Source organism: Pseudophryne corroboree, chromosome 6 (assembly GCF_028390025.1).
Source record: "Pseudophryne corroboree isolate aPseCor3 chromosome 6, aPseCor3.hap2, whole genome shotgun sequence".
Classification (NCBI taxonomy): Eukaryota; Metazoa; Chordata; class Amphibia; order Anura; family Myobatrachidae; genus Pseudophryne; species Pseudophryne corroboree.
The window spans coordinates 204,902,429-204,929,160 of record NC_086449.1 but is presented as its reverse complement, the minus strand read 5'-3'; the positions used below and the strand labels follow the sequence as shown (position 1 = coordinate 204,929,160).

General features: G+C 45.1%; 1 protein-coding gene across 1 annotated transcript in view; it reads left to right on the top strand.

Annotated features, from left to right (window-relative positions):
- ALDH1A3 (aldehyde dehydrogenase 1 family member A3) overlaps positions 1-26,732 on the top strand; it is a 58,501-nt gene that overhangs the window by 5,676 nt on the left and 26,093 nt on the right. The window contains exons 2-4 of the mRNA XM_063925661.1: positions 12,078-12,182; positions 19,550-19,690; positions 21,435-21,564. Coding sequence (XP_063781731.1) covers positions 12,078-12,182; positions 19,550-19,690; positions 21,435-21,564 — 376 coding nt within the window. The remainder of the gene's footprint in view (positions 1-12,077; positions 12,183-19,549; positions 19,691-21,434; positions 21,565-26,732) is intronic.

Sequence of the window (26,732 nt, the reverse complement as noted above, 5' to 3'; positions counted from 1 at the left end):
GACACTCCCCCGTTTCTCCAGCCACTCCCGCGTTTTTTCCGGAAACGGTAGCGTTTTTATCCACACGCCCATAAAACGCCGTGTTTCCGCCCAGTAACACCCATTTCCTGTCAATCACACTACGATCGCCGGAGCGAAGAAAAAGCCGTGAGTAAAAATACTATCTTCATTGTAAAATTACTTGGCGCAGTCTCAGTGCGATTATTGCGCATGCGTACTAAGCGGAATTTCACTGCGATGCAATGAAAATTACCGAGCGAACGACTCGGAATGAGGGCCAATGTTGGAGGGTATGCCACTTTTCAATATACTGCCATACACTGGATTCAAACCTATAACCTGTTGAATTCTAATCAAACACCCTACTCATAAAAAATCTCAAGTAGAGTTCATGAATGTTGTATGGGTATTAGCGACAGAAGGGGTCAGGGTAGGAGACAGCTGCAGTCAGGAGATGCAGGGCTTCATCAAAGGGGGGAAGCTGCAAGTGAAAGTAATTAAAACAGATAATTGACAAGTGCCACCAACAGCTCTCCCAACCCTGCAGCGCTATGTGCGGTGCCCCTTCAGCACACACCTAGTTATGGCCCTGGGTGGTAGTGTGTCAGGGTGGGAGCATTGCAGTATATCTGGATATTATTATGTTTAGAGAGATGGATAGTGTAGGCTGTAGTGTATCAGAGTTGCAATGTACAGTATTTGGATATAATGGATATATTACACAGTGGATATAGCAGACAGCGATATTGTAGGCTGTAGTGTGTCTGGATAATTATGGCTATGTTGCAGGGTGGATATGGGCAAATGTATATACAGTATATTGTATGTTGTTGGGTGTGAGCATTGCAGGGGATACGGTCATTAGGTCGACCACACTTAGGTCGACAGTCATTAGGTCGACCACTATTGGTCAACATGGTCACTAGGTCGACATGTACTGGGCCAACATGGAAAAGGGTCGACATGCGTTTTTCACGGTTTAAAAAAAAACACTTTTTCATACTTTACGATCCACGTGGACTGCGATTGGGAAGTATGCGAGGGGACATGGTGCACCAATTGGGGATCCCCGTCACTTTGCGAAGAAAACGACACAAAAAGTAAAAAAAACTCATGTCGACCCTTTTCCACGTCGACCTTGTTCATGTCGACCTAATGACCATGTCGACCAATAGTGGTCAACCTAATGACTGTCGACCTAAGTGTGGTCGACCTAATGACCCATACCCCATTGCAGTGTGTCTGGATAGCATTAGGCTTAGTGGGATGTGCAGTGTAGGCTGCAGTGTATCGGAGCTGCAGTGTGTCTGGATAGCACTAGGCTTAGTGGGATGTGCAGTGTAGGCTGCAGTGTATCGGAGCTGCAGTGTGTCTGGATAGCACTAGGCTTAGTGGGATGTGTGGTGTAGGCTGCATTGTATCGGAGCTGCAGTGTGTCTGGATAGCACTAGGCTTAGTGGGATGTGCAGTGTAGGCTGCAGTGTATCGGAAATGCAGTGTGTCTGGATAGCACTAGGCTTAGTGGGATGTGTGGTGTAGGCTGCAGTGTATCGGAGCTGCAGTGTGTCTGGATATTTATTTATTACCAGTTTCTTATATAGCGCAGCATATTCTGTTGCACTTTACAATTGGAACAAAAGTACTAGAACAAAACTGGGCAAAAACAGCTGGACATAGATATAATGGATGTATTACACTTTGGATGTAATATAGCAGACACTGATTTTGTAGGCTGTAGTGTGTCTGGATATAATAATGGCTATGCTATGCTGCAAGGTGGATATCAGAAAATATTTATTGTATATTATTATGAAAATATTTCATTGTGAATATAGCTGAGTGGATGTGGTAGTGCAGGGGTGGGGAACCTCAGGCCCGAGGGCCGTATAAGGCCCTCAAAGCCACTTGATCCGGCCCGGCTCACCTAAATGAGAGTAGATGCCCAGCGCCCGCTGAGATTTTACCACCAGCGGGCGCCCAGCTCCTCGGCAGCAGCCGGAGGCAGGAGCTCACTGCTGAGCTCCAGCTTCTGGCTCAGGCAGTGTACATATGTGGCTGTGCGGCGCTATGGGAGAGACGTCATGACATCTCCCATAGTTTCGAGGAGAGTGAGGGCAGCGGTCCGGAAGCAGGAGCAGGGCTGGTGAGCATTGTGGTTTTTTTTGTGTGTGTGTGTGTGTGTGTGTGTGTGTGTGTGTGTGTGTGTGTGTGTGTGTAAGCGGCACTACTAGGGGGCATAACAAGTGACTGGAGGCAGGCAAATTTTTAAGTTGATAATTTCTGTATGGCCCCCGAAGGATTTTATAAATATCCGAATGGCCCTTGGTAGAAAAAAGGTTCCCCACCCCTGTGGTAGTGTGTAAGTTTTATGGTTAAATTTATCAAAGGGTTAAAACCCTATCTCTGTCAAAAACAGGTGCTTCCAAGTATTAAAGGATCGCAGTCTGCGGTAGCCCCTGACAGAGATAAGATTTGCAGAGTTCCTCAGGTGATAGTCTGTTTATACAACACAAAAAGCTATTATTATTTCTCTAACGTCCTAGTGGATGCTGGGGACTCCGTAAGGACCATGGGGAGTATACGGGCTCCGCAGGAGACAGGGCATTTTAAGAAAGAATTAGGACTACTGGTGTGCACTGGCTCCTCCCTCTATGCCCCTCCTCCAGACCTCAGTTAGAATCTGTGCCCGGTCAGAGCTGGGTGCAATTTAGTGAGCTCTCCTGAGCTTGCTAATAAGAAAGTATTTTAGTTAGGTTTTTTATTTTCAGAGAGCTTCTGCTGGCAGCAGACTCTCTGCTACGTGGGACTGAGGGGAGAGAAGCAAACCTACTAACTGCGGCTAGGTTGCGCTTCTTAGGCTACTGGACTCCATTAGCTCCAGAGGGATCGAACACAGGAACTTAACCTTGGTCGTCCGTTCCCGGAGCCGTGCCGCCGTCCCCCTCGCAGAGCCAGAAGACAGAAGCCGGCGGGTGAAGCAAGAAGATGTCAAAATCGGCGGCAGAAGACTCCTGTCTTCATATGAGGTAGCGCACAGCACTGCAGCTGTGCGCCATTGCTCCCACATTACACCCACACACTCCGGTCACTGTAGGGTGCAGGGCGCAGGGGCGGCTCCCTGGGCAGCAATTGAGTACCTCCTGGCAAAATAGAGCATATATACAGCTGGGCACTGTATATATGCATGAGCCCCCGCCATTATTGTACACAAAATAGCGGGACAGAAGCCCGCCGCTGAGAGGGCGGGGCTTCTTCCTCAGCACTCACCAGCGCCATGTTTTTTCTCCACAGCACCGCTGAGAGGAAGCTCCCCAGCCTCTCCCCTGCAGTTACACGGTAGAAGAGGGTGAAAAAGAGAGGGGGCACATAAATTTGGCGTAAAAACAATATATACAGCAGCTACTGGGTTAACACTAAGTTACTGTGTGATTCCTGGGTCATATAGCGCTGGGGTGTGTGCTGGCATACTCTCTCTCTGTCTCTCCAAAGGGCCTTGTGGGGGAACTGTCTTCAAATAGAGCATCCCCTGTGTGTGTGGTGTGTCGGTACGTGTGTGTCGACATGTCTGAGGTAAAAGGCTCCCCTAAGGAGGAAATGGAGCTAATATGTGTGTGAGAGGGGGTCTCCGTCGACGCCGCTGACACCTGTTTGGATATGTGTAAGTGCTAAGGTGAATTTATTGCACAAAAGATTAGAGAACAGACAGGAAATCTACCCATGTCTGTCCCTCTGGCGCAGAGACCTTCAGAGTCTCACAATGCTCACTATCCAAAATAATAAACACTGATATCGACACGGAGTTTGACTCCAGTGTCGACTACGATAATGCAAAGTTACAGCCAAAATGGCAGAAAGGTATTCAATATATGATTATTGTAATAAAAGATGATTTGCATATCACTGATGACTCATTTGTCCCTGACACAAGGGTACACATGTTTAAGGGGAAGAAAGCTGAGGTAAATTAAATTTCCCTCCTCTCATGAGGAAAAAGAACGGGAATCTCCAGACAAGAGACTGCAGCTTCCCACAAAGAATTCTCAGGCAGTATCCTTTCCCCACAAGGGTCAGGATGTGATGGGAATCTTCCCCTAGGGTGTCACGTTTGCCCAGAAGGTAGCCTTAGCTATTCTCAGGGATCCTGCAGATAGCGTGCACATTCTGGTACACTACTCAGACCGGCGATTGTGTCGGGTGAAAACATGGGTCCCCTTTCAGTTCGTGGTCGGGTATCCGTTTTTTTAATTTTTCAAGTACGTGGATTACAAAAGGAGTTACAGAGGAGCCTTCAACCATGGATTATGTGAGTATAATTTTTTCTACAGGTACACCATGGATTCTACTGGAGAAGAGGACCGACCTGCGTGGGAACATAAGGTAAGTATGTGTATATGGAGGTGTGGATGGATGTATTAAAGTTATACTGTCAAGGTGTGTGTGTAATGTCTTTATTGTGGTATTTTTTTAGTAGTAGTACTACAGGTACCAGCGGGCCCATTTTTCCGCCGCATGCTGGTACTTGTGGTTCTCCAAGTACCAGCTTGCGGGGGAGGCTTGCTGGGCCTTGTAGTACTGCTACTAAAAGCAATATCAAACACTTATCACAAAGGCTATCAGCCCCCCATCCGCAGCCCATTGGATGGGGGGGACAGCCTCGGGCTTCACCCCTGGCCCTTGGGTGGCTGGGGGGGGACCCCTTGATTGAATGGGTCCCCACTCCCCCAGGGTACCCCGGCCAGGGGTGACTAATTGGATATTTGATGCCACGGCCGCAAAGGCACTGTATAAAAGTGACCCCCGGCTGTGGCATTATCTGTCCAGCTAGTGGAGCCCGGTGCTGGTTTCAAAAATACGGGGGACCCCTACTCTTTTTGTCCCCCGTATTTTTGGAACCAGGACCAGGCGCAGAGCCCGATGCTGGTTGCTTAAATATGGGGGAACCCCTGTCCATTTTTTCCCCATATTTCTGCAACCAGGATCGGCTCAAAGAGCCCGAGGCTAGTTTGCCTTAGGAGGGGGGACCCCACGCAATTTTTTTTTAACATTTAAACTTTATTTTATTTTTTAACAAAGTGCACAATGAAGCCCAGCACGGATCTCTCAGATCCGGCTGAGATTCATTGTATTAAAGTCGGCAGTGTTTTACAAGTCACTCACGTAAAACACTGCCTAAAAAAACGAATGACATCGACATCGGAAAACCCGAAAATGCAGAATACGGCAGCTTAGTAAATTAGTCGTAATCAATTCAAAAAGTTGCATATTTACACTTTCGATGTCATTCGTGATTGAACTTTGACCTCAAACGGGAAAACACGAATCTTAGTAAATTTACCCCATTGAATGAGGGTGGAGCCACCTGGTGGTGAAAAGGTACTCAAATCCTCATTCAATGCTTGACCAAATATGGAAGGAGCATCTGTGTATCCCATTGTCAGATGAGTCCAGGTGTACTGCTGTCTCCTGTAGGTTAAAGCAAACAAATACTGGCTGTCTGGGTGGATAGGGACAGAAAAGAAAGCTGAGCACAAATCGATAATAGAAAAATGTGATCTATTTGGAGGGACTTGCATTAGATTGGTAGCTGGATTTGGGACCACAGGAATAGGGGGAGAACTGCAGCGTTTATAGCCCTCAGGTCCTGCACAAATCTCCATGATGTGGTCTGTCCTCCCCCTTGTTCCCCTTCCTGCCCCCCTCTTTTTTTCTGATTGGTAGGATCGGGGTATTCGCTGGATTCAAGGTTTTAACAATCACCCCTTGTTCCAAAAGCCTTTGGAGTACGGGGAAAATGCCTTGTTCTGCCTCAGGCTTAAGGGGGTACAGGGGCAGTCTCAGAGGTTGTTTATGAGGCTTAATTTTGATATGCACTTGCTCTACCGATTTTATGAGACGTACATCTGAGCTTTAGTCCACAGCTGCTCGGGGATTTCTGACAGCCAACTAGGTAGCGTCTGCAGGACAGGCATAAACCAGTTGTTTTCATGCTGCCACAGGGCATCCTGCACGGTGTCAATGTGTTGTTCTGGCATATGCAGGTAAACTGCATCAAGTGAGCAACTGATGTAACACCTGAGTTTTACAAGCAGATCGCGACCAAGAAAACTGACAGAGGCCCTAGTGGACAACAAAAAAGAGTGCGTGTCTGTAAGGGGACCGAGCGTGACAGTTAAGGGCTCTGAAAGCACCATTTCAACGGGGCTGTTAGATATTCCTATTGCAGTGACAGATTTGTCAGGTAAGAAAATTTTGGCTACCTGCTATTAATGAAACTGAAGCTCTGGTGTCTGTTAAGCAAGGTATCTGCTTATTATTTATGATTAAATTTACCATGGGATCATGATTATCTGTAGCTAATACTGGGGACACCGCAGCATTGGCCTCATGTCAATCTCTATTCCCTGGACACTTTGTAAAGTCCCTGTGATTGTCAGAGGATTTTATTTTCCCTTGCATGGGGGGTTTCTTGCAATCATAGGACAAGTGTCCCGTTTCATGGCAGTTTTAACATATTGCAGTTCCCCTTCCCACTGGAGGCTGTCCTGTGAGCTGGCTGAGCTGACTGCTCAGCTACTTTGATCTGTAAATTCATTAACTTTTGCTGTCTGTTCGCATCCTGCTCAACTAAATTATTTTCATGATGCCTGCACCATTCAATAATATTAGCAAGGGTTTTAGTTTTCCAGTCAGGAGACTGGGTTTTAAGTCTGGACTGTATGGGTCTTTTCAGTCCCTCCACATAGGATGTTTTAACAAGGGAGCTAAATCCCTTGTGTGTCAGGAATGCCACCATGGCACTTGACAGTTTAAAAGAATCTAGCAGTGTAATCTGCGACTGATTCTTTTGGGTCCTGGGCAATTCCCATAATCTTCGTCCAATCTATTATGGCAGGAAATGTTTTGTTAAATGATGTTTCAAATTCCAACCATTTGGTAGCCAGCTGATCACTATTAAGCTCATCAGCAGTAGCGTCCCATTTTAACTGCTGCATCAGGGATGTGTAATCATTGGGTTTAAACAAGGCAGGAAATAATTTTAAGACATCTCTGTATGTTGGCTGGTGAATATTCTTAGTTAGAATGAAATGATCCCAAGCCGCTTTGGGATCCTTCCTTGGGTCCGGCATCTTCTGCTAAGGCTATAAGGTATAATGGCGTCCAGGAGACATGCATTGAGTACGTGACAGCCGGCCCTGCACCTCCAGCCGGAGGGGTCGTAATAAGCCTGACCGGGTATAGGGATGGCTGTGACACACCGGGATCTGCAGGGATTGAGGTTTGCAGTATCATGCGTTGACCTCTACCTCTGCCCAAAGGTATTACAACATAGTCCAGTGTCCGTGTACCAGATGAATCTGGTGACTGAACATGAACTGAGGATTCCTGTAGTGTAGTGTTATCAAAGCGGGGGAAAAATGGTAGCAGCAACCTGGGGGTGTCTGCTGACCGTGCACCCTCTGCTACACTCACTGAGGAAGGAGCAGTGGCAGCGACCTGATAAGTGTCTACTGCCTGTGCCCCCTGACTCTGTGGGTTCTGCATAATCTGATACAAGTAAGGGTATAATGCCTCCTCCCTCTCTCCAGTCTCCTCATCTGTCTCTGTTTTCCAAACCATAGTTCTTGCCGCATAAGGCGGAGGGCTTTCTATTGGAGGCGACAATAAGAGTGCTTAAAAAGGTAAAGGTACCTGTAATAGGAAAGGTTAGTGAATCTTGTGTTCTCTTATTCCATTCCTTCAAATATTTCACAGCAATCATACCACGTTTACAACTCGTAACATTAGCCGGCGTACCCAGAGGGACCTCCCTCTTTGTGGACTGATTTTGCCCCATTTGCCCTCTAATTGTGCACAAAAATCACTTCAAAAACTGGCTATTACAAACAAATAGACTATCCTACCACAGCAAGGAGATAAATCAATTATTTTAATACAGTTAAGTATACCGACAAGCGTCATGACCCCTTTCTCCTCAGGCTTTTATAATTCCTTGACAACAAAACTCTATTTCCTATCAAGACTTTACAATACCTGCTATGAGAATGGCCTCAAGTCCCAGTTTCTCCTCAGGCCTTCACTATACCTCAGGCAAGAAAGCTCACATAGATCTATTCTTCCTAGGCTCTTTAAATGATTGCCATGAGAAGGCAGCAGTACTCTCTGCCCCCTCGTACGAGAGCAGATTTTAGTTTACACTTGTACACATCATTCAGTTCATTCATCCCTTACCTACATACATTGCAACACAGAATCCATATAGCAGCTTTTGCATCAGTTCAACCCATGTAGTTTAGTTTTCTCTTACAGTTTAACCATCAGCACTTAATAATTTATTCAACTGCAGGTCTTATGCAACGTATAACATTTATATCATCAAATCATGGGAAAAAGAATAAGGTTAAAACCTGAAATTCTGTAAAGCACCTTAAATGAGGGTAAAACAATGGCCCTCATTCCGAGTCATTCGCTCGGTAATTTTCATCGCATCGCAGTGAAATTCCGCTTAGTACGCATGCGCAATAATCGCACTGCGACTGCGCCAAGTTATTTTACAATGAAGATAGTATTTTTACTCACGGCTTTTTCTTCGCTCCGCCGATCGTAGTGTGATTGACAGGAAATGGGTGTTACTGGGCGGAAACACGGCGTTTTCGGGGCGTGTGGATAAAAACGCTACCGTTTCCGGAAAAAACGCAGGAGTGGCCGGAGAAACGGAGGAGTGTCTGGGCGAACGCTGGGTGTGTTTATGACGTCAAACCAGGAACGACAAGCACTGAACTGATCGCAGATGCCGAGTAAGTCTGAAGCTACTCTGAAACTGCTAAGTAGTTTGTAATCGCAATATTGCGAATACATCGGTCGCAATTTTAAGAAGCTAAGATACACTCCCAGTAGGCGTAGGCTTAGCGTGAGCAACTCTGCTAAATTCGCCTTGCGAGCGATCAACTCGGAATGAGGGCCAATATACGCACAACTTTGAGTACTACAATAATCAAAGTAGCAGTGATTCCTGGAAAGAACAGTATTAGATATTAGTCCTAGGAAAAAAGAAAGTATTCGTTATAGAGAAATGAAAGATATGCTTTTTGTCTGTTCATTACCTCGAAATTAGGTTCTTTTTGGAGCGAGCACTGGATACACAGGACAGGTCCATCGTACCGTTGTGCCACAGAAAGGAAAGTAGAAAAAGTTTCTCACCTTACAGAGCTGTTTAGTTTCTGCTGTAGAAGGTCCAGTAGCCGTGTTGTCCCATGCAGGCAGTGCGATATCCAACCGGGCAGCAAACATCAAATGTCGTAGCAATAAAAACTAGATATGCCAGGATCAGATGAAAGGCATATGTGGTTTATTCACACCTCGGCCCAGGTGGGTGTCTAAGAGCATGCAGGCTCAGAGAGACAACTTGGTTACAGGTGCTTACAGTTTACATAGCATGCAATACATATTACATCAGAAGTGGTTACGTGACAGAGAACACAATCCATCTTTATTACTGACATCCAGATACTATACTTATTCTTAAATATAAGCATGCAAGGACTTCCGGGCGGTCATACAGGAACCATAAGTCAGGATGAGAGCACTATCCACCACCCCTGGCCTCCTAATGCCTTGCAATGAGGCCCTTTTAGAAAGTACATTAACTAAACAGCTGCAGGAAGAGAGACGAACGCTTTATATACTGTTCAGAATACATGTTTCCTGCAACACAGATAACGTCGATACACAAAGTTTATCCTTATAAGCATTCAGTCCAATCATACGGGGTCCAGATTTCTCTGACAGCATATAGGTGTTTTTTTTTTTAAGAAGCTCCCCCTACTAAGCTGTGCCTCCTTCAGGTCCCAAGCAGTACTGGCAGTGAGAAAATCCAATGCGTTTCAACCTCAATGTGGTCTTTTTCAAGGTGTAATGAGGATCTGAAGGACCAGATATTTATAGTGATTTCCGGAAAGGGAAGTGACGCTATGCGTTCCACCTGTGGACCGCATGGCGGCTAATATTCCCATTTTTGTTAGAATTATAATTTTTTTAGATAAAATTGGTAATTTAGTCAATGTGGATCACACAATGCACTATTCGAATTATATATCACAACATTAAATAGAGATTAAATATCTTATGGTTATAGTACAATCTAGACACACCCCTAGCAACAGCAAGTAGGTGTGTCTAGTGGAAATCACTATAAATATCTGGTCCTTCAGACCCTCATTACACCTTGTTGGTGTTCTGACTGCCAGTACTGCTTGGGACCTGAAGGAAGTACAGCTTAGTAGGGGGAGCTTCTTAAAAAAAAAAACCTATATGCTTTGTTATGTGCCTTCCCTAGAAGGTTGCTTTTGGCACGCATGTTTTTGGCTTCCATATATCTTTAAAAAAAATAAATGTTACACAGTACACACTATGGTCTCTCCACCTTTTTGTTTTGTATAAATTCACCCTAAGAGTTCGATAGAACAAAGGTGGAAGATTTTGACCAAGTGGATGCATTATTAGGATTGAAGGAACCAGAGAAGCATTGTGAATCAAGTGACTGTTACTGTCGACTGACTGAATTGGTTCATGGACACAGCTAACAGGTTTTGGAACTATGTACTCACCTGTTGTTTGAATAGTTTAACTATTGCATAACTGCATTGAAATTTATTCTGGATTTTAATGGACCACGTTTAAATTTACCTTTGAAAAGTGCACAGGAATCATTTAGAAATATTGTTTTGTCCTTCTTTGTGGATTGGTGAGATCCACGTTTGAATCTAGCAGCCTTTTCATCAGCAAGGCGCGCTAAGCGTATTGTTCTTTATCCATGGCTAGTTTGCAGTCTGTGGATCAGTGTACGTTTTACCTAGACACTTTTTCAGTGTTTTGTGGATAGCTGCGGAAATAGGAATAATGCTGCTATTGTGAACTACAGACAGGATGCATTTTTATCCATATTCTGTGGTGTCTCTTATATTTTATCATACAGTAGGCTGCTTTACGTTTACTGAGGAACTTTTCTAGAAGAAAATGTACAAATAACAGTTGTTATTGTGTTGTGTTCCTGATGGTCATTCCTCCTCCATTCCATGTTTTTTGGCAGGTGAACAGATAGAGACGATTAGTGAACAGATTTTGATGGATTAATAAATACGTTATCAGCATTAGTGCAAGTAGACTCAGTCATGACATGATATAATCATGACAATATTGCCATGTGATTTACATATCAAAGTGGGCTACTTACAGTGTGCGTGCCAGTGTTAATAGGTTACAGTGTGCAGCTATTAGTAAGGACAGTTGTGCTTGCATCGCAATATGTAGAGAAACAACACACCGGTATATACAGGTTTTAGGGGGTTATTCAGGTTATCAAACAAAAAAATGTAGCAACTGGGCAAAACCATGCTGCACTGCAGGTGGGCAGATGTAACGTGCAGATAGATTAGATTTGGGTGGGGTGTGTTCGAACTGAAATCTAATACCGCTCTTACACCTAATACTGCGGGTCGCAGCCGGAAGCTTGACACGGGTGCTACCCGGCTGCGGCCCGCTTCAGCCCCCTTTTCCACTGATGTTTCATACCTGGCATATTGCAGGGTTGGTGACGTTACCGCTGATGCGGCGGGGGCGGCGCATGCAGTTCACATGATCTTCAAGCGCCGCCTGTCCGTTCACGGTGAACAGGAAGATGAGTCCTATTTACAAAGCACAGTTTGCCGGGTTGAACTCGTGTAAACTACCCGAGTTTGAATACCGAGTCACTCGACCCGGATAATTCCAACTGGGCCCTTTTACACCAACCAGCAACACGGGTTATGCACGTTCATGTGCAGTAACCCGTGTTATATGCTGGCGGTGTAAAAGGGGTATAAATTGCAAAAATAAAATAAAAATAAAGCAGCCAGTATTGGGGTGGGTGTGATTGGATCAGGGAGGGACTTATTTTATCCCATTTTACGTAACTAAATATTGGGAGCTATGATAATCCATAGCAAGTGAGGTTTAGAAATGTTAATGAATATAGTAAATTATGATGCATTGAAATGATCTACATAACCTGATGATATACATAATCTTGTTTGTTCTTTCAGATATTCATTAACAATGACTGGCACCAATCAGTCAGTGGGAGAACATTTCCTGTGTACAACCCAACTAACGGCAAGAAGATCTGTGACGTGCAGGAGGCAGATAAGGTGAGGGAAGGCTTGGTTTATATGATAAAATATCTTTGCAAGCCTTTAAATGATTAGAGAAATTTCCAGAACAGTTCAGCAGATTATTTCCTTCATTCTGCATTTGGGTGCAGATTTTGGTTTTACATGTTTGTGAGGAGTTTCCTCAATCAGTTACATTCCAGCTGGACTTCTCTCTGTTATTATTGTCCAACCACACCACAGAGTAGAATAAATAGATACCAACCTCTATTTATAAGTGATAGATTATGCCAGAGCCATAACTAGACATTTTGGTGCATGTGCCAGAAAGACCATTGGCGCCCTTATCTCCATAGTTTAAATAGGGGTAGAACGCAGCGATGGTTCACAAAAATGGGGCGTGGTCTTGTGGAAAGGGGCGTGGTCACTCACTCAATAGTGCTCCCTATTCAAATTTCACCGCACAGTAGTGCAACCTTATTCACATTACACTGCACAGTATTGTCCCTTATTCACATTACACAGCACAGGAGTGCACCTTATTCACTTTATGTCAGACTGTAGTGCCCTTATTCACATTTCACTGCATAGTAGTTCCCCTTATTCACATTACACCACACAGTAATGCCCCTTATTCACTTTATGTGACACAGTAGAGCCCCTTATTCACAGTACACAGCAGAGTAGTGCCCCTTATTCACTTTATGTCACACAGTAGAGCCCCTTATTCACATTACATAGCAGAGTAGTGCCCCTTATTCACTTTATGGCACACAGTAGAGCCCCTTATTCATGTTTGTCACACAGCAGAGACTCTTATTCACGTTACGTCACACAGTAAAGCCCCTTATTCACGTTACGTCAGAAAGTAGAGCCCCTTATTTACATTACACACCAGAGTAGTGCCCCTTATTCACTTTATAACATGCAGTAGAGCCCCTTATTCATGTTTGTCACACAGCAGAGACTCTTATTCACGATATGTCACACAGTAGTACCCCTTATTCACAATATGTCACACAGTAGAGCCTACCACATTACGTAACACAGTAAAACCCACCACATTATGTAACACAATAGAGCCCCTTATCCACTTTATGCCACACAGTGTACCCCTTATACACTTTACGCCACACTGTAGTAACCCTTATTCATGTTATGCAACACAGTAGTGCCCCTTATAGCACATTATTCCACACATTAAATCCCCTTATACACATAATGCTGCACTGTAGTAGTGCCCCTTATACATATAATGCCCTTACTTATTATGCCACAGTAGTAGTACATTAATGCCCCTTACTCAGTATGCACTTACACATTATGCCACAGTAATGCACCCCCCATCCTGTCCACCCACAAGCCAACAGCCCTACTCCGGCTCTCCAAAGACCTCAAGCCCAGCAGGCAAGCAGAAAGGCAGTGTCTCTCTCTCCCAACGGCAGTGTCTCTGTCTCCCAGTGGCAGCAACATCTCTGACAGGAGTGGGTCACTGAAGGTATGACTGCTCCTGCTTCCCCTGTCACAGGCTAGTCTTTCCCCTGACTCTGGGGCTCCGACGCCTCCTTAAACATAGAAACATAGAATTTGACGGCAGATAAGAACCACTTGGCCCATCTAGTCTGCCCCTTTTTTATTTTATCCTTTAGGCAATCTCAACCCTTTTTTAACCTTAATTCTTTGTAAGGATATTCATATGCCTGTTCCAAGCATGTTTAAATTGCCCTACAGTCTTAGCCTCTACCACTCCTTCTCCTGTGGTGCTGCGCAGCAAGTGGCCCTTCTCCCCTGGCTGCTCTGGAGTTGACTTGTCTCTAAAGATGGGTACACACCAGGCAATATATAGGGTGTTCAAGCAAACGGATGATATTCTGCAAGCCTGTCGGGTGTGTACCCTTGATATGTCTGTGAATGACGTCATTCACAGATATATTATGTCAGCTGTGCAGCACAGCCAATGGACAATATATCTTCAGTATATATGCTGAGGGGGGCTGATGTCACAGCTGGGTGGGCAAATTCAGCGCCTGTCCAGCTGGGTATCCTGAAAGACACATCGAGTGGCCGATTGGTAAAAGTGTATACTTAACTTGATCAGCTGCTTGGTTGGCGAGACGGTGGGTCTGCCAACGTGTTTGTCAGGTGTATACCCAGTCTTAAAGAGTGTGGGGCTGTTATATGCAGCGGCGACCAGTACCCCTCACATGGAATCTGTGCTCTGTGTGGCGGCACCAGCAGCACCACCGTAGTTGTGGCAGAATTCCACATAATAGCAGAGCAGAACTTTGATAATCTACGGTATGTTTGCAACTTTGCTATGAGAAAGGCAGCATATATAGAAGCTCGATATTAGACCTTTCTACCAGTGTTTGCATTTACACACTATAGCATGTTTTTTACTCAAATATGGCAGTGAGAGACATATTTGGAAACTGAGCAGGGCATGAAGACATGCTCTGGCCAATAGGATATAGGTGTCTCTCCCTATCCAGTCACTGTGAGCGCAGCATACAGTATGAGACTCAGGCTCTGGTGCCCGGTGGTAATAGTACACAATTCCCCTCTGGCTACCTCTCCCCTGTCCACTAACTGTGAGGGCAGCACACACTCAAACTACAGTTCAACAGATCATAGGGGCAGGAGGAGACACAGGCTCTAGTATATTTATTATTATTTATTTATTTATTTATTTACAGTTTCTTATATAGCGCAGCAAATTCCGTTGCGCTTCACAATTTGAAATAACAATAACAAACTGGGTGATAACAGTCATAGAGGTAGGAAGGCCCTGCTCGCAAGCTTACAATCTATAGGGAAATAGCACCTTTCCTTGTGTACATATGCCTATCTATTGCATAGAATGAGAAGACATGTGAGGATATGTGTGGACTGTACAGAGTGGATGCAATTTGATAGGAAGGCTTATGAAAGTTATGTGGGCGGTTCTGGAATTTGATATGCTTGCCTAAAGAGGTGAGTTTTCAGGGAACGCTTGAAGGTTTGGAGACTAGAGGACAGCCTTATTGTGCCCACAGAGTGGGTGCAGCCCGATGAAAGTCCTGCAGTCGTGAGTGAGAGCGAGTAATGAGTGTGGATGAGAGACGCAGGTCTTGTGAAGAGCGAAGAGGTCGGGTTGGGAGATATTTTGTGATAAGAGAAGTGATGTACGTTGGTGTAGTTTGGTTAATGGCCTTGTGTGTGAGTAAAAATATTTTAAATTGAATGCAGTATAGTACAGGTAACCAATGGAGGGACTGACAGAGTGGATCTGCAGACGATGAACGTCTAGCGAGGAAGATAAGCCTCGCCGCTGCATTCAGAATGGATTGTAGTGGTGAGAGTCTCGTTTTAGGAAGACCAGTTAGGAGACTATTGCAATAATCAATGCGGGAGATAATGAGAGCGTGGATTAGAGTTTTAGCAGTGTCTTGTGTAAGGTATGGTCGTATTTTGGATATGTTTTTTAGATGCATGTAACATGATCTTGAGACAGATTGAGTGTGGGGAACAAAGGACAGATCAGAGTCAAGGATGACACCTAGGCAGCGAGCTTGTGGGGTAGGGTAGATAGTCGAGTTTTCAACAGTGATAGAGATATCAGGTTGGTACCTACTATTGGCCGGTGGAAATATAATTAACTCTGTCTTTGAAATATTCAGTTTGAGGTGGCGAGATGTCATCCAGGATGAAATGGCAGAAAGGCATTCAGTGACACGGTCCAGTACAGATTGGGACAAGTCAGGGGAGGATAGGTAGATTTGAGTATCATCTGCGTACAGATGATACTGAAAATCAAAAGAGCTGATTAGTTTACCAAGAGATGAGGTATAGATAGAGAAAAGCAGAGGACCCAAGACTGAGCCTTGCGGTACTCCAACTGAAAGAAGTAGCGAAGAGGAGGTAGATTCAGAGAAGCGAACACTGAAGGAGCGATTAGATAGGTACAATATGAACCAAGACAGGGCTGTGTCTTTAAGACCTAGGGATTGTAGTGTCTGTATGAGAACAGAGTGGTCTACAGTGTCAAATGCAGCAGATAGATCTAGAAGAAGAGGTAGTGAGTAGTGGCCTTTAGACTTCGTAGTTACCAAATCATTAACCACTTTAGTCAGTGCTGTCTCAGTGGAATGTTGGGAACGGAAGCCTGACTGAAGTGAGTCCAACAAAGTGTATGAGTTAAGAAAGTGTGTGAGTCGAGTGTAGGCAAGTCTCTCAAGTAGCTTAGAGAGACAAGGGAGCTGAGAGATAGGGCGGTAGTTTGAGAGAGCATTAGGGTCAAAATTTTGTTTTTTTAAAATGGGAGTAATCACTGCATGCTTGAAGAGTGAAGGAAAAATACCAGTAGAGAGAGATAGATTACAGATGTTAGTTTAGGTAGGGATGAGCACCAGAGACAGAGCTTTACTTATTTGTGAGGGTAAAGGATCAAGAGGAGAGGTAGTAGAGAAGCAGGATGAGAAGAGTGATGATACTTCATCTTCATTTGTGGGATCAAATAAAGAAAGAGTGCCAGAGGGTTCAGGTAAAGAACGGAGCAGGTCACTGGCTGCCGAAGAGCATACCATTTCATCTCGGATCTTATCAATCTTCTCCTTGAAGTAGGAAGCAAGATCCTGTGCCTTGATAGTGGCGGGTGGGGTAGGTGCGGGAGGATTCAGAAGTGATTTAAATGTATTAAAGAGTCGTTTGGGGTTAGAGGCTTGAACAGAGATAAGAGTTTGGAAATATGTTTGTTTGGCAGTGTCCAGGGCATTTTTATAAGAATGGTAGACAGTCTTATATGTGAGGAAGTCACTTGAAATACGAGATTTACACCACTGACGTTCAAGTTTTCGTGTGAGTTTTTGTAGTTGTCTTGTTAATTTGGAGTGCCATGGTTGACATCTAGGCCTACGTGGAGTGTGATGGGTAGCTGGAGCCACTTCATCAAGGGCTAGTTCTAGAGTCTCATTAAGGTGTGATACAGCCATCTCAGGAGAGGTGAATGCAGAAATAGGTGAAAGCAGTTGTTGGAGTGAAGTGGAAAGTTCTTGAAGATTAATTGTGTTAATATTTCTGCGGGTTTGAGGAAGATTGGAGGACTTCAGCAACACAGGGTTTGAATTAACAGAGGACAGCATGCAGGTGATAAGGTTGTGATCTGAGAGGGGGAAAGGAGTGTTAGTGAGTTCAGAGATGGAGCATAGTCTGGTGAATACTAGATCAAGGCAGTGGCCCGCCTGATGAGTAGAGGAGTCAGTCCATTGGGAGAACCAAGAGAGGAGGTTAGAGAGAGTAGTTTGGAGGCGTGGACAATCAATAGCAATATTGAAATCACCCATGATAATGGTGGAGATGTCAGAGGATAGGAAGTGAGGGAGCCAGGCAGAAAAATCTTCCAAAAATTGTTTTGGATGCCCAGGTGGGCGGTAAATAGCTGCAACACGTGGATGCCCAGGTGGGCGGTAAATAGCTGCAACACGTAGAGAGAAAGGAGAGTAAACCCTAATGGAATGTACTTCAAATGATGTAAATGTGAGTGATGGAACCTGTGGTATAACAGTGTATGCAAAAGATTGGGAAAGTAAAAGTCCAACTCCTCCTCCTTTATGGTTATCGAGTCTGGAGGTGTGTGTAAAGTGGAGACCACCATGTGCCAGTGCTGCAGGGGAGGCTGTGTCAGATTGTGTGAGCCAGGTTTCTGTTATAGACAGCAGATTGATGTTGTTGTACTTTTTCATTCGAGCCTAGTGGTATTACATAAGTAATGTGCTGGCACCATTTTCATTAGAAGAGCCTCTTCCAGTGCAAGGCTGTAGAGGAATGTCTAAAATTCTTTATAATAAGCAAGATACAAGTCTGAATTCAGTTGCCCATGGCATTTACTACTGGCTTGTAGCTCCTGGGGCTACTCAATTACAGCCCACAGTAAGTCCGCAGGCTGCACTTAATGCAGATTTACCAAGGTAAGAACAGAAATCAGAAGTAGGGTTTCAGGGGCATACTGCAGCAGCCTGTGAGCCTTTAAGTCATAGCTCTGTGCAACTAACCCGGAATCATGGGTTACTGCACATTAGCTGCAGGGCTTACCATGTGAAAAGACAGGCTGCTAATTGAATAGCCCTGAACATTAAACTCGGGAGCTGCAGCCATGTGGTTAGTCCTGCGGCTAATTGAATTCTCTTCTCTGTATCAATCAACTGCATTCCAAGAAGTGTTCATCTTTCAGAACGAATCCCTGCCTCCCCTCTACTTTCACACTGTGGGTGGGATGTAGTGGAGTCTGAGGTTGCCCGACGTGCGGGATACCGGCCGAACTTGGACTTTTTTTTTTTTAAAGTGGAAATCACTTACAAGGCAAAACCATGCCTTGCAATTGCCCCTTCAAAAAAAGTCTCAGTTTGGGCAGCATCCTGCACGTTGGGCACACTCGGACGGCATTACATCCTGCCCAGTATCTACTTTATAGTACTGATGTTTTGATCCAAGTACTTACTGTATGAATTTCTGAATGGCTTCTGGATTGTAGCGTCAAGCTTCTATAATACATTACACATAATGCTTACAATCAGCAGCTAGTGTGCATACAGTAAGATGTTTTCTATTACTGAGGATCATGCATGTGAAATGCAATTAATAAATAAATACATAAATAAATATTAAATACATTTAAGAATGTGGGAGGTGTGAGGGGCATTTAAGGAGTTTGTGGGGAGGTCTAAGCCATATTTTGGGAACAGATGAGCATTGTAGGGGAGTGTGGGGAGGTCTGAGGAGCCTTTAAGAGGCACATGAGGAAGTCTTTATGCTATGTGGGGAGATTAGTTGGGTATCTTAAGGGGGGTACACACGGAGAGATCTGTGCTTAAATTTTAAGCAATCTGACTAGATTGTTTAGTAGTTAAGCACGGGTCTCTCCGTGTGTAGGGTGCCGCCGACAGCGATGCACGGTCACGCGCAACGCTATCGCAGGCTCGAGATTTGGCATGCATTCTTAGCTGTTGCTAGGCATATTTAGTACTGTACCGCTCTGATCTGGTTCACCCTCCCTATATTTCTGTTGTGTGTGTGAATTTACTGCATTGGGTCAGTTCACTCAAATGAACACCACAATCAACAAGAATGTAGAATAATACTAGGGGCATTCCATAATAATATTTGTTTGTTTTTTTGTTTTTTAAGAAGTCACGGTGCTATGCCTGTAGTCACAGCATAATTAAACCAAGGCGGTTTAAACCAGCCAACCCAATCATGGCCTGAGCAAACTTTGGGTCCATGTGTCTCCTGGTCGTGAATGTAAAATGTCTGGGAGCTCTGCATATTGGGTGCAGTTCAGGGAGCGGAAGTTGACCTCCACTTTCTGCTTTATCCACTTACATTTAGTCTTATGTGTTACAGATGACTAATTGCTCTTTGGTGTTCCACAGGCAGATGTGGACAAAGCGGTGGAGGCAGCACGAGCTGCATTCCAGAGGAGTTCTCCATGGAGAAGGTTGGATGCCAGCGGCAGAGGAAAGCTGCTTCACAAGCTGAGTGACCTTCTGGAGCGAGACAGACGTGTCCTGGCTGTAAGACCATACATAAAATATCTGCATTAATTATTTTTAATTCATTAAGGATTGTGATACAAATATTTTTTGGGAAAATGTATATGAAATTACCGTAATTTATGAATCCCATCATTGAGACCAGTTGTAACAACATACAACTAAACTTATTGTTAGTTCGGCCAAATATAATATAACAATTACTGTATCTATTTTTTTCTGATTTATTTTTGTATTGCATGTAGCTTAGCCTACTATCTTTTGCATACTTTCCCAAAATTCCATTTCCTTTTGAGAATGTTCTTGTGGTCCAGAATTTCAGATTGGAAGAGATGTATCAACCCTTCTAAAGAGGACAAGTGGAGGTGTTGGTCATAGCAACCAGATTCAACCTATCATTTTACAGAATGTACTAGATAAAAGTTAGCTAGAATCTGATTGGTTGATATGGGCACACCCCAACTGTCCTCTTTAGAAGGGTTAATAAATAAAGGTGTGCTCTATTCAAATATGGATGGTACCTCTTGATTGTCTTACTTCTGTGAAAAATATTCTTTCTGGAATTGCAGAAAACTGATTGAAAATGCATATTATGTGTTTTTAGAGCTGCACCTATAGACTCAGTGTTAAAAAAACAGACATAAAATGCAGTAAGTGGTCTGTTTACATTGTAATTGTTGTTCATCAATCACATTTTATTTTAAGAGAAGACATGATCTCAGGGTCACATGCCAGCCACAGCTGTAACTACAGTACCGGCATAACACATACCTCCCAACATGACCCTCTCCAGGAGGGACACAATGCTCTGCTTCTGGACTTTTCTCTTAATCTGCCCAGGAACGCCTTCTTTCTGTCAATCTTCTTGCGGTCGGCTCTGCGACCGCTTTCTTCGTAGAGCGCGACGTAACCCGGCAACCCCTGTCGCCGGGCAACGACGTGCATGTGCAGTGCGGCCGCTGCGCATGTGCATTCCAGACCCGTTCGCACCGCAGCGACAAACCGCTGCGTGCGAACGGGTCAGAATGACCGCCTATATCGTTAACGATGCGCGGGTATTTAACGAGGTGTTCTGTCGTCTGTTCATGCAGGTGAATTTGGAGTAACTCGTTTAAAACTGCATGTTCGGGGTGGTGGCAGGGTTACGTCAGTGAATTATATCGTTAGCGATATTGGGAGTAATTCAGACCTGATCACTAGGGTGCGTTTTTTGCATCCCTGGGATCAGGTAGTTGCGCCTACAGGAGGAGGGGGAATTCGCTGTGCAGGTTTGTGATCGCATGTGCAGGAGAGCTGTCTCTGCACAGTCCAGGTCTTTCTCAGCCACTGTGATGAACGGGGCCGGAGCTGACGTCACGAATCCTCCCACAAAACGCCGGGTCCATCCTGCGTTTTTACGAGCACTCCCTGAAAACGGTCAGTTGCCACCCACAAACATCCTCTTCCTGTCAATCTTCTTGCGATCGCCGGTGCGATTGGATTTTTCGCACTATCCCGTTGCTGCCCGGCACTCCCCGTCGCTGCGGACCATTGCGCCTGCGCATTGTGGTGCATACGCATGCGCAGTTCAGACCTAATCGACCACAGTGCGAGAACGCACAGCAGCGATCAGGTCTGAATTAGCCCCATTGTTCAGTGTGTATGCACTTAGGACCTCATTCAGGATGGAACGCAGAAGTCAGAGAATCAAGAATATCGTCTAAATTGCGAATTCTCATGAAGCCTTTCCAATGTACCTTTTCACTGCACCAACATTATTTTGCAGACTCTAGAAACAATGGACACTGGAAAACCATTTCTGCATGCCTATCTCGTAGACCTGGAGGGCTGTATCCGGACTCTACGCTATTTTGCTGGTTGGGCTGATAAAATACAGGGAAAGACAATACCGGTGGGTAAGTTCGTATATTGGTTATGGCTTTGCATTTTGGCCACTGTTCATGCTAAGCTGAGAAATCTTAAAAATTGAAATTGTAAAGAAAAATTCCTGTATGCAGAGTTGTCCTGAGCAGCAAAACGTCAGTGCCATAATCTGATGTATATCCAATTCCTTTTATTGATTTATTACAATTCTTATTAGCAACAATCAGAGAACAATTTGTGAGGATACTGGTTCTCTGATCACTCAGATAAACATATTAGTAAAATGGCAAATGCACTTTATTGTAAATATACACCCACAGTACACTATAACTTCATACCCTCCAACTGTACCTTTTTGGCCAGTACAATACCGTTTTTGGATGGTCTGTATCGCCCAAAAGGGTCCTTGTGCCGGTTTTCAGTGTATCCCTTTACGATGGAACCCTATGGGAGCGCCTCTTAGTCACACCCCCTTTACCTGTGACCACGCCAATTTTCCCGATTTGTAACCGGTTTTCAGCTGGGCAGTGTTGGAGGGTATGTAACTTTAGCAGTTACCAGGCAGGATGGTATCACACTTACTAGGACCACACAATAGTATATGATTACAGATGCCTGCGTTCTCCTGCTGTTTAATGCCGGAAGTACTTGTGTCTCCTGGGATAGGATATCAGCTCACACTGCATCCTTCTGTAATACTCTTGCTCACCAATGGGGTTCGGTGGTTCGGGTAGGATGGTCTCTCTGGTAGTCACTCCACCCCCTTCCTTGGCAGAGAGGTAAAGGATCTCCCAAACCCAGACACAATAAACTCACCATATATAAATAATTTTTTATTTATTTATCAGGCTGCGTTTGGAGACAGCATATGGCTCTGGTGTTAGGTGATGCATAAGTTATTTAAGTTTAACATTAACACTTCCCATATACATGCAATGGCAACATTTAAACATTCCCTAAGTAGATACCTTAAGATCAATATTTTAGAAATATCCTCTCCTTAGGGGTATTAAACCTGGTTTAAAGTGAACCTTATAGCGGATTCAGAAACACAGCGACAGGCAAGCATTCAATATACACATTTTTAGGTGAGGATACTTTAAAGATATAATATCAGCATATGTTTTTCTATTATGCAACATAGATTAATCAGTTTCACAGCAGTAGTGAATATTTATATGTTATCAATAATTACCAGCAGTCCTATGATAATATGAATCATAAGGTACTGTACATCTGTTCACGTGTCAATATACAAAAACCACTTTGGAGTTCAAAAGTACTTCCTAATACCCCTTTTCCACTTACGAGCACGGGTCGCAGCCGGCAGCCTGACACGGGAGCTGCCCCCTGCTGCGACCCGTGCTCGGCCCCTTTCCCATCAGCAGTCACAACCCGGCATATGCCGGGTTGGTGACGCTTCTAGTGACGCGGCAGGGGCGGCGCAGGGAGATCACATGATCTCCCAGCGCCGCCCTTCCATACAGTGTAAACGGGAGCCGTGTCGCATCGACACGGCTCCCGTTTACACTACAACCCTACCCGGATCAGTCCCGTGTCCTACCCAGGTAAATAGCCGGGTAGGATTCACGGGTCACTTGATCCGGGTTTACCCTTTCCCACTTGCAAAAAACACGGGTAAATGCGCGCCCCCGTGCATTTACCCGTGTTTTTTGAGCTAGTGGAAAAGGGGTATAAGTGAGTGAACTCTGAGCTAACACACTCACTTGTACTGAATTAGCTTACTCTCCTACGAAGCTAAACAACTGTAACCATACTGTACGGATAATTACTTAGTCCAGTTGCAAAATGTTTAACCTCAATAAACTGCAAAGATGAGTACTGTAGATTCAGCGGTAAAGAATTTGCCTCCTGAAAAGAATTGCTTGCCTGATCCTTATGGTGTATCAGGTTATACACAGTGGTGCATTTACAATCAGCCCCATTTGGAGCTTCCGCTGGTGCATTTACTTTACAGTATAAAGTTGTAGGTGCTAGCAGAGGGTGTGTAATGTGGCCACTGTCTCTAGCGGTAAATTACTTGCAGATACTTGGAATAGAGGGGGTTAATATACTCAAGGAGGTGACTTGGAACACTGCAGCTGGGTGATAATTTCCTAGTTTAGTGGAGAAACTGCTGTATGGTAGATTATTGCCAGAGATAGTCATGAGGGCAGTTATTTCCGTATCCAGTGATCAGCATTCATCCAGATTTCTCTCAAATATCACCTTATGCGGGTTAGCAGTTTATTATTACCCCAGAAAGGGGAAGGAAGACATGCAGTGTATTAGCTACGAATGTATTCCTGCTAGCAGTGAGGGGCTGGTGTCTGTCCTACAGATGTGGGGTTGGGTACCTCTTGACTGACTTTTGGAGCTACTCACTTGTCCTTCTGCAGAGCCATTACACATACATACAGTCTGATTGGCTGCTAAATGCAATGTGACAGCATTGAACAGGGATCTGAGGAACAGCAGCATATAGGTGTCCTCATGGGTGCTGGAGAACTGCTCTGAGGCACTCTGATGTGACCAGTCTGTAGTGTTGTTGTACTGAGGTTACCTGGGTAGTCTGGTATCAGCAGCAAGCTCCCTCCATACTGATCTGAGGTATCAAGCCTCTCACAGGAGCTCCTTTTCTGTCAGTCTCTGAGGGGAATCACCTGTCTGCTCATAAGCCTCTCTTACTGAGGGTCTGGGATCACTCAATGAAAGGCAGGTAGCTTTCTTCTGTTGAACACTGACTTACAGTCGCACACAGCCGCCCTGACACACGCAGTCAGCAGCAGTGCAGCTCCTTCCATTGTACCACTGCCTCACCAGACTCTGCACTCCTCTGCCTCCGGAACTTTCTTTTCCACACAGCTGGTTTAGTCTCCGCCCCCTCTCACAGGCCCCGCCTCTGACACAGAGCACTTCAATCCTGAATTTCAACTGCTGCTGCTGAGCATCAGAGATCCATTTTTATATACAGCTGGGCTGAGTTCCCAGATCTTCCTCCTCTGACTGTTAAGTGATGCCCCATTTTAGGGGTATCACACTTCAACACTAATACACCTCATGGACAGCACTGTAATGCCTAGTCAGCGCACCAGCACCCCAGAAGTACAACTACCTCTCTCTAGACCTTTCCTGTGGAAATTCACACCCCAGTAAAGCTCACAGCAATACCCCTTTTCCACTAGCTTTTAAAACCCGTGTTTTTCCCTAGTGGAAAAGGGTCCCCCTGCAAATTCCCGGATCAAGTGATGCGGGAATCCTACCTGGGTAGCTTGCCGGGTTGAACACGTGTTCAACCCGGTAAGCTGTGTAGTGTGAACGGGAGCCATGTCAAGGCGACACGGCTCCCGTTCACTGTGTATGGAAAGGCGGCGCTGGGAGATCATGTGATCTCCCAGCGCTGCCCCTGCCGTGTCACTAGCAGCGTCACCAACCCGGCAATGTGCCGGGTTGGTGAGCGCTGTGTGAAAGGGGGCTGTAGCACGGGTCGCAGCCGTGTCAGGCGACACGGCTGCGACCCGTGCTACAGTGGAAAAGGGGTATTAGTTATACTCTACCCTGTGTATTCACAACACAAGTAGGTCAGTCAGGGTGTCACAGAGTCTAATGAGGAGAAGGAGACAAGGTGTCTGGGTTTCTGTACACAATGGGCTGTATGTGATCAGATTACCTGTAGCTCCAGAGATAATCTGTTTACAACTAACATACTCTTCCTTATCACATCCGAATATATAGTCAGGGGACTAAAGGGGGTACACACGGAAATTGTAAGCAATTTGACTAGATTGCTTAGAAGTTAAGCACGTATCTCTCCGTGTGTATGCCCCACAGCGATAGCGATGCGCGGCCCCAAACCGTCGCTATCGCCGGTGCTAGATTGGCCTGCATGCAGGCACAATCTAGCAGGTTGCTCATTTCACCGCTGTGTGAAATGAGTGGCCCCCCTGTCTGCCTCCCTCGCTCAGCACACATCACGCTGTGCTGAGTGGGGGGAGAGATGTGTGCTGAGCGGTCACTGATAGATTGCTCAGCACACATCTCTCCTCGTGTGTACGGAGTTTTAGACTACAAAGGGCTTAGGGCCTAATTCAGCAAGGAACGCTGTTCCGACAGCGTGCGCATGCTGAAGCCCCCTGCAGCGTGCGCACGTGCCGAAGCCGCACTGCATGTACACACAAAGTGAGAGGTGTTCACGGGGTGGGAGGGGTCATTGCGGAAGCATTTTAGTAGAGCGGTCTGGACAACGGAGGCGTGTCCGGACCGTTTCTGGGGCGCCACATTCAGCCACTTCGAGCCTAAACATGGCGGGTTGCTGTCTGTGTGCGATGTGCTTGCATGTTTGCAGGGGGAAGGGGGGGGGGGGGGGTAGTCAGACTTGCCCTGTGCTGGGCTTCCCCCCTGCATGTCAGAGTAAAAAGGTGTAGGTGTGCATTTTTTCACACATCTACAACTCATACTGAATTAGGCCCTCGGTTAACTATATTAAATTACACTCTGGTCTAGACTTATTCCTATTAACAATTACAAATTGAACACAGTATATCCAAATAAACTACTTATTCCAAATATAACATATAAAATGTAACCATAATAATAATAACACAATCCAATACAATATTGCCCATGACATGACATAGGACCAGGCCTAGGAAAGTAACTGCAGCGTGTTGTAACACCATGCTACTCGAGGTGCAGGCTGAGTAAAGGGAAAGTCCTACTCGTGTTGTCACACAAATCATTGTACATTTTTATCCAGCAAGTGATGGTGTTGCCTATAGCAACTAATTTCTAGCTATCATTTATCTAGTAATTTCTATAGAATGATACCTAGAATCTCAATGCTACGGCCAACATTTGTCCTATTCAGAAGGTTTGATAAATCTCCCCACATATGCCTTAACCTCTATTTCTCTAACGTCCTAAGTGGATGCTGGGGACTCCGTCAGGACCATGGGGATTAGCGGCTCCGCAGGAGACAGGGCACAAAAATAAAGCTTTAGGATCAGGTGGTGTGCACTGGCTCCTCCCCCTATGACCCTCCTCCAAGCCTCAGTTAGGTTTTTGTGCCCGTCCGAGCAGGGTGCAATCTAGGTGGCTCTCCTAAAGAGCTGCTTAGAAAAAGTTTTTTAGGTTTTTTATTTTCAGTGAGTCCTGCTGGCAACAGGCTCACTGCATCGAGGGACTTAGGGGAGAGAATTTC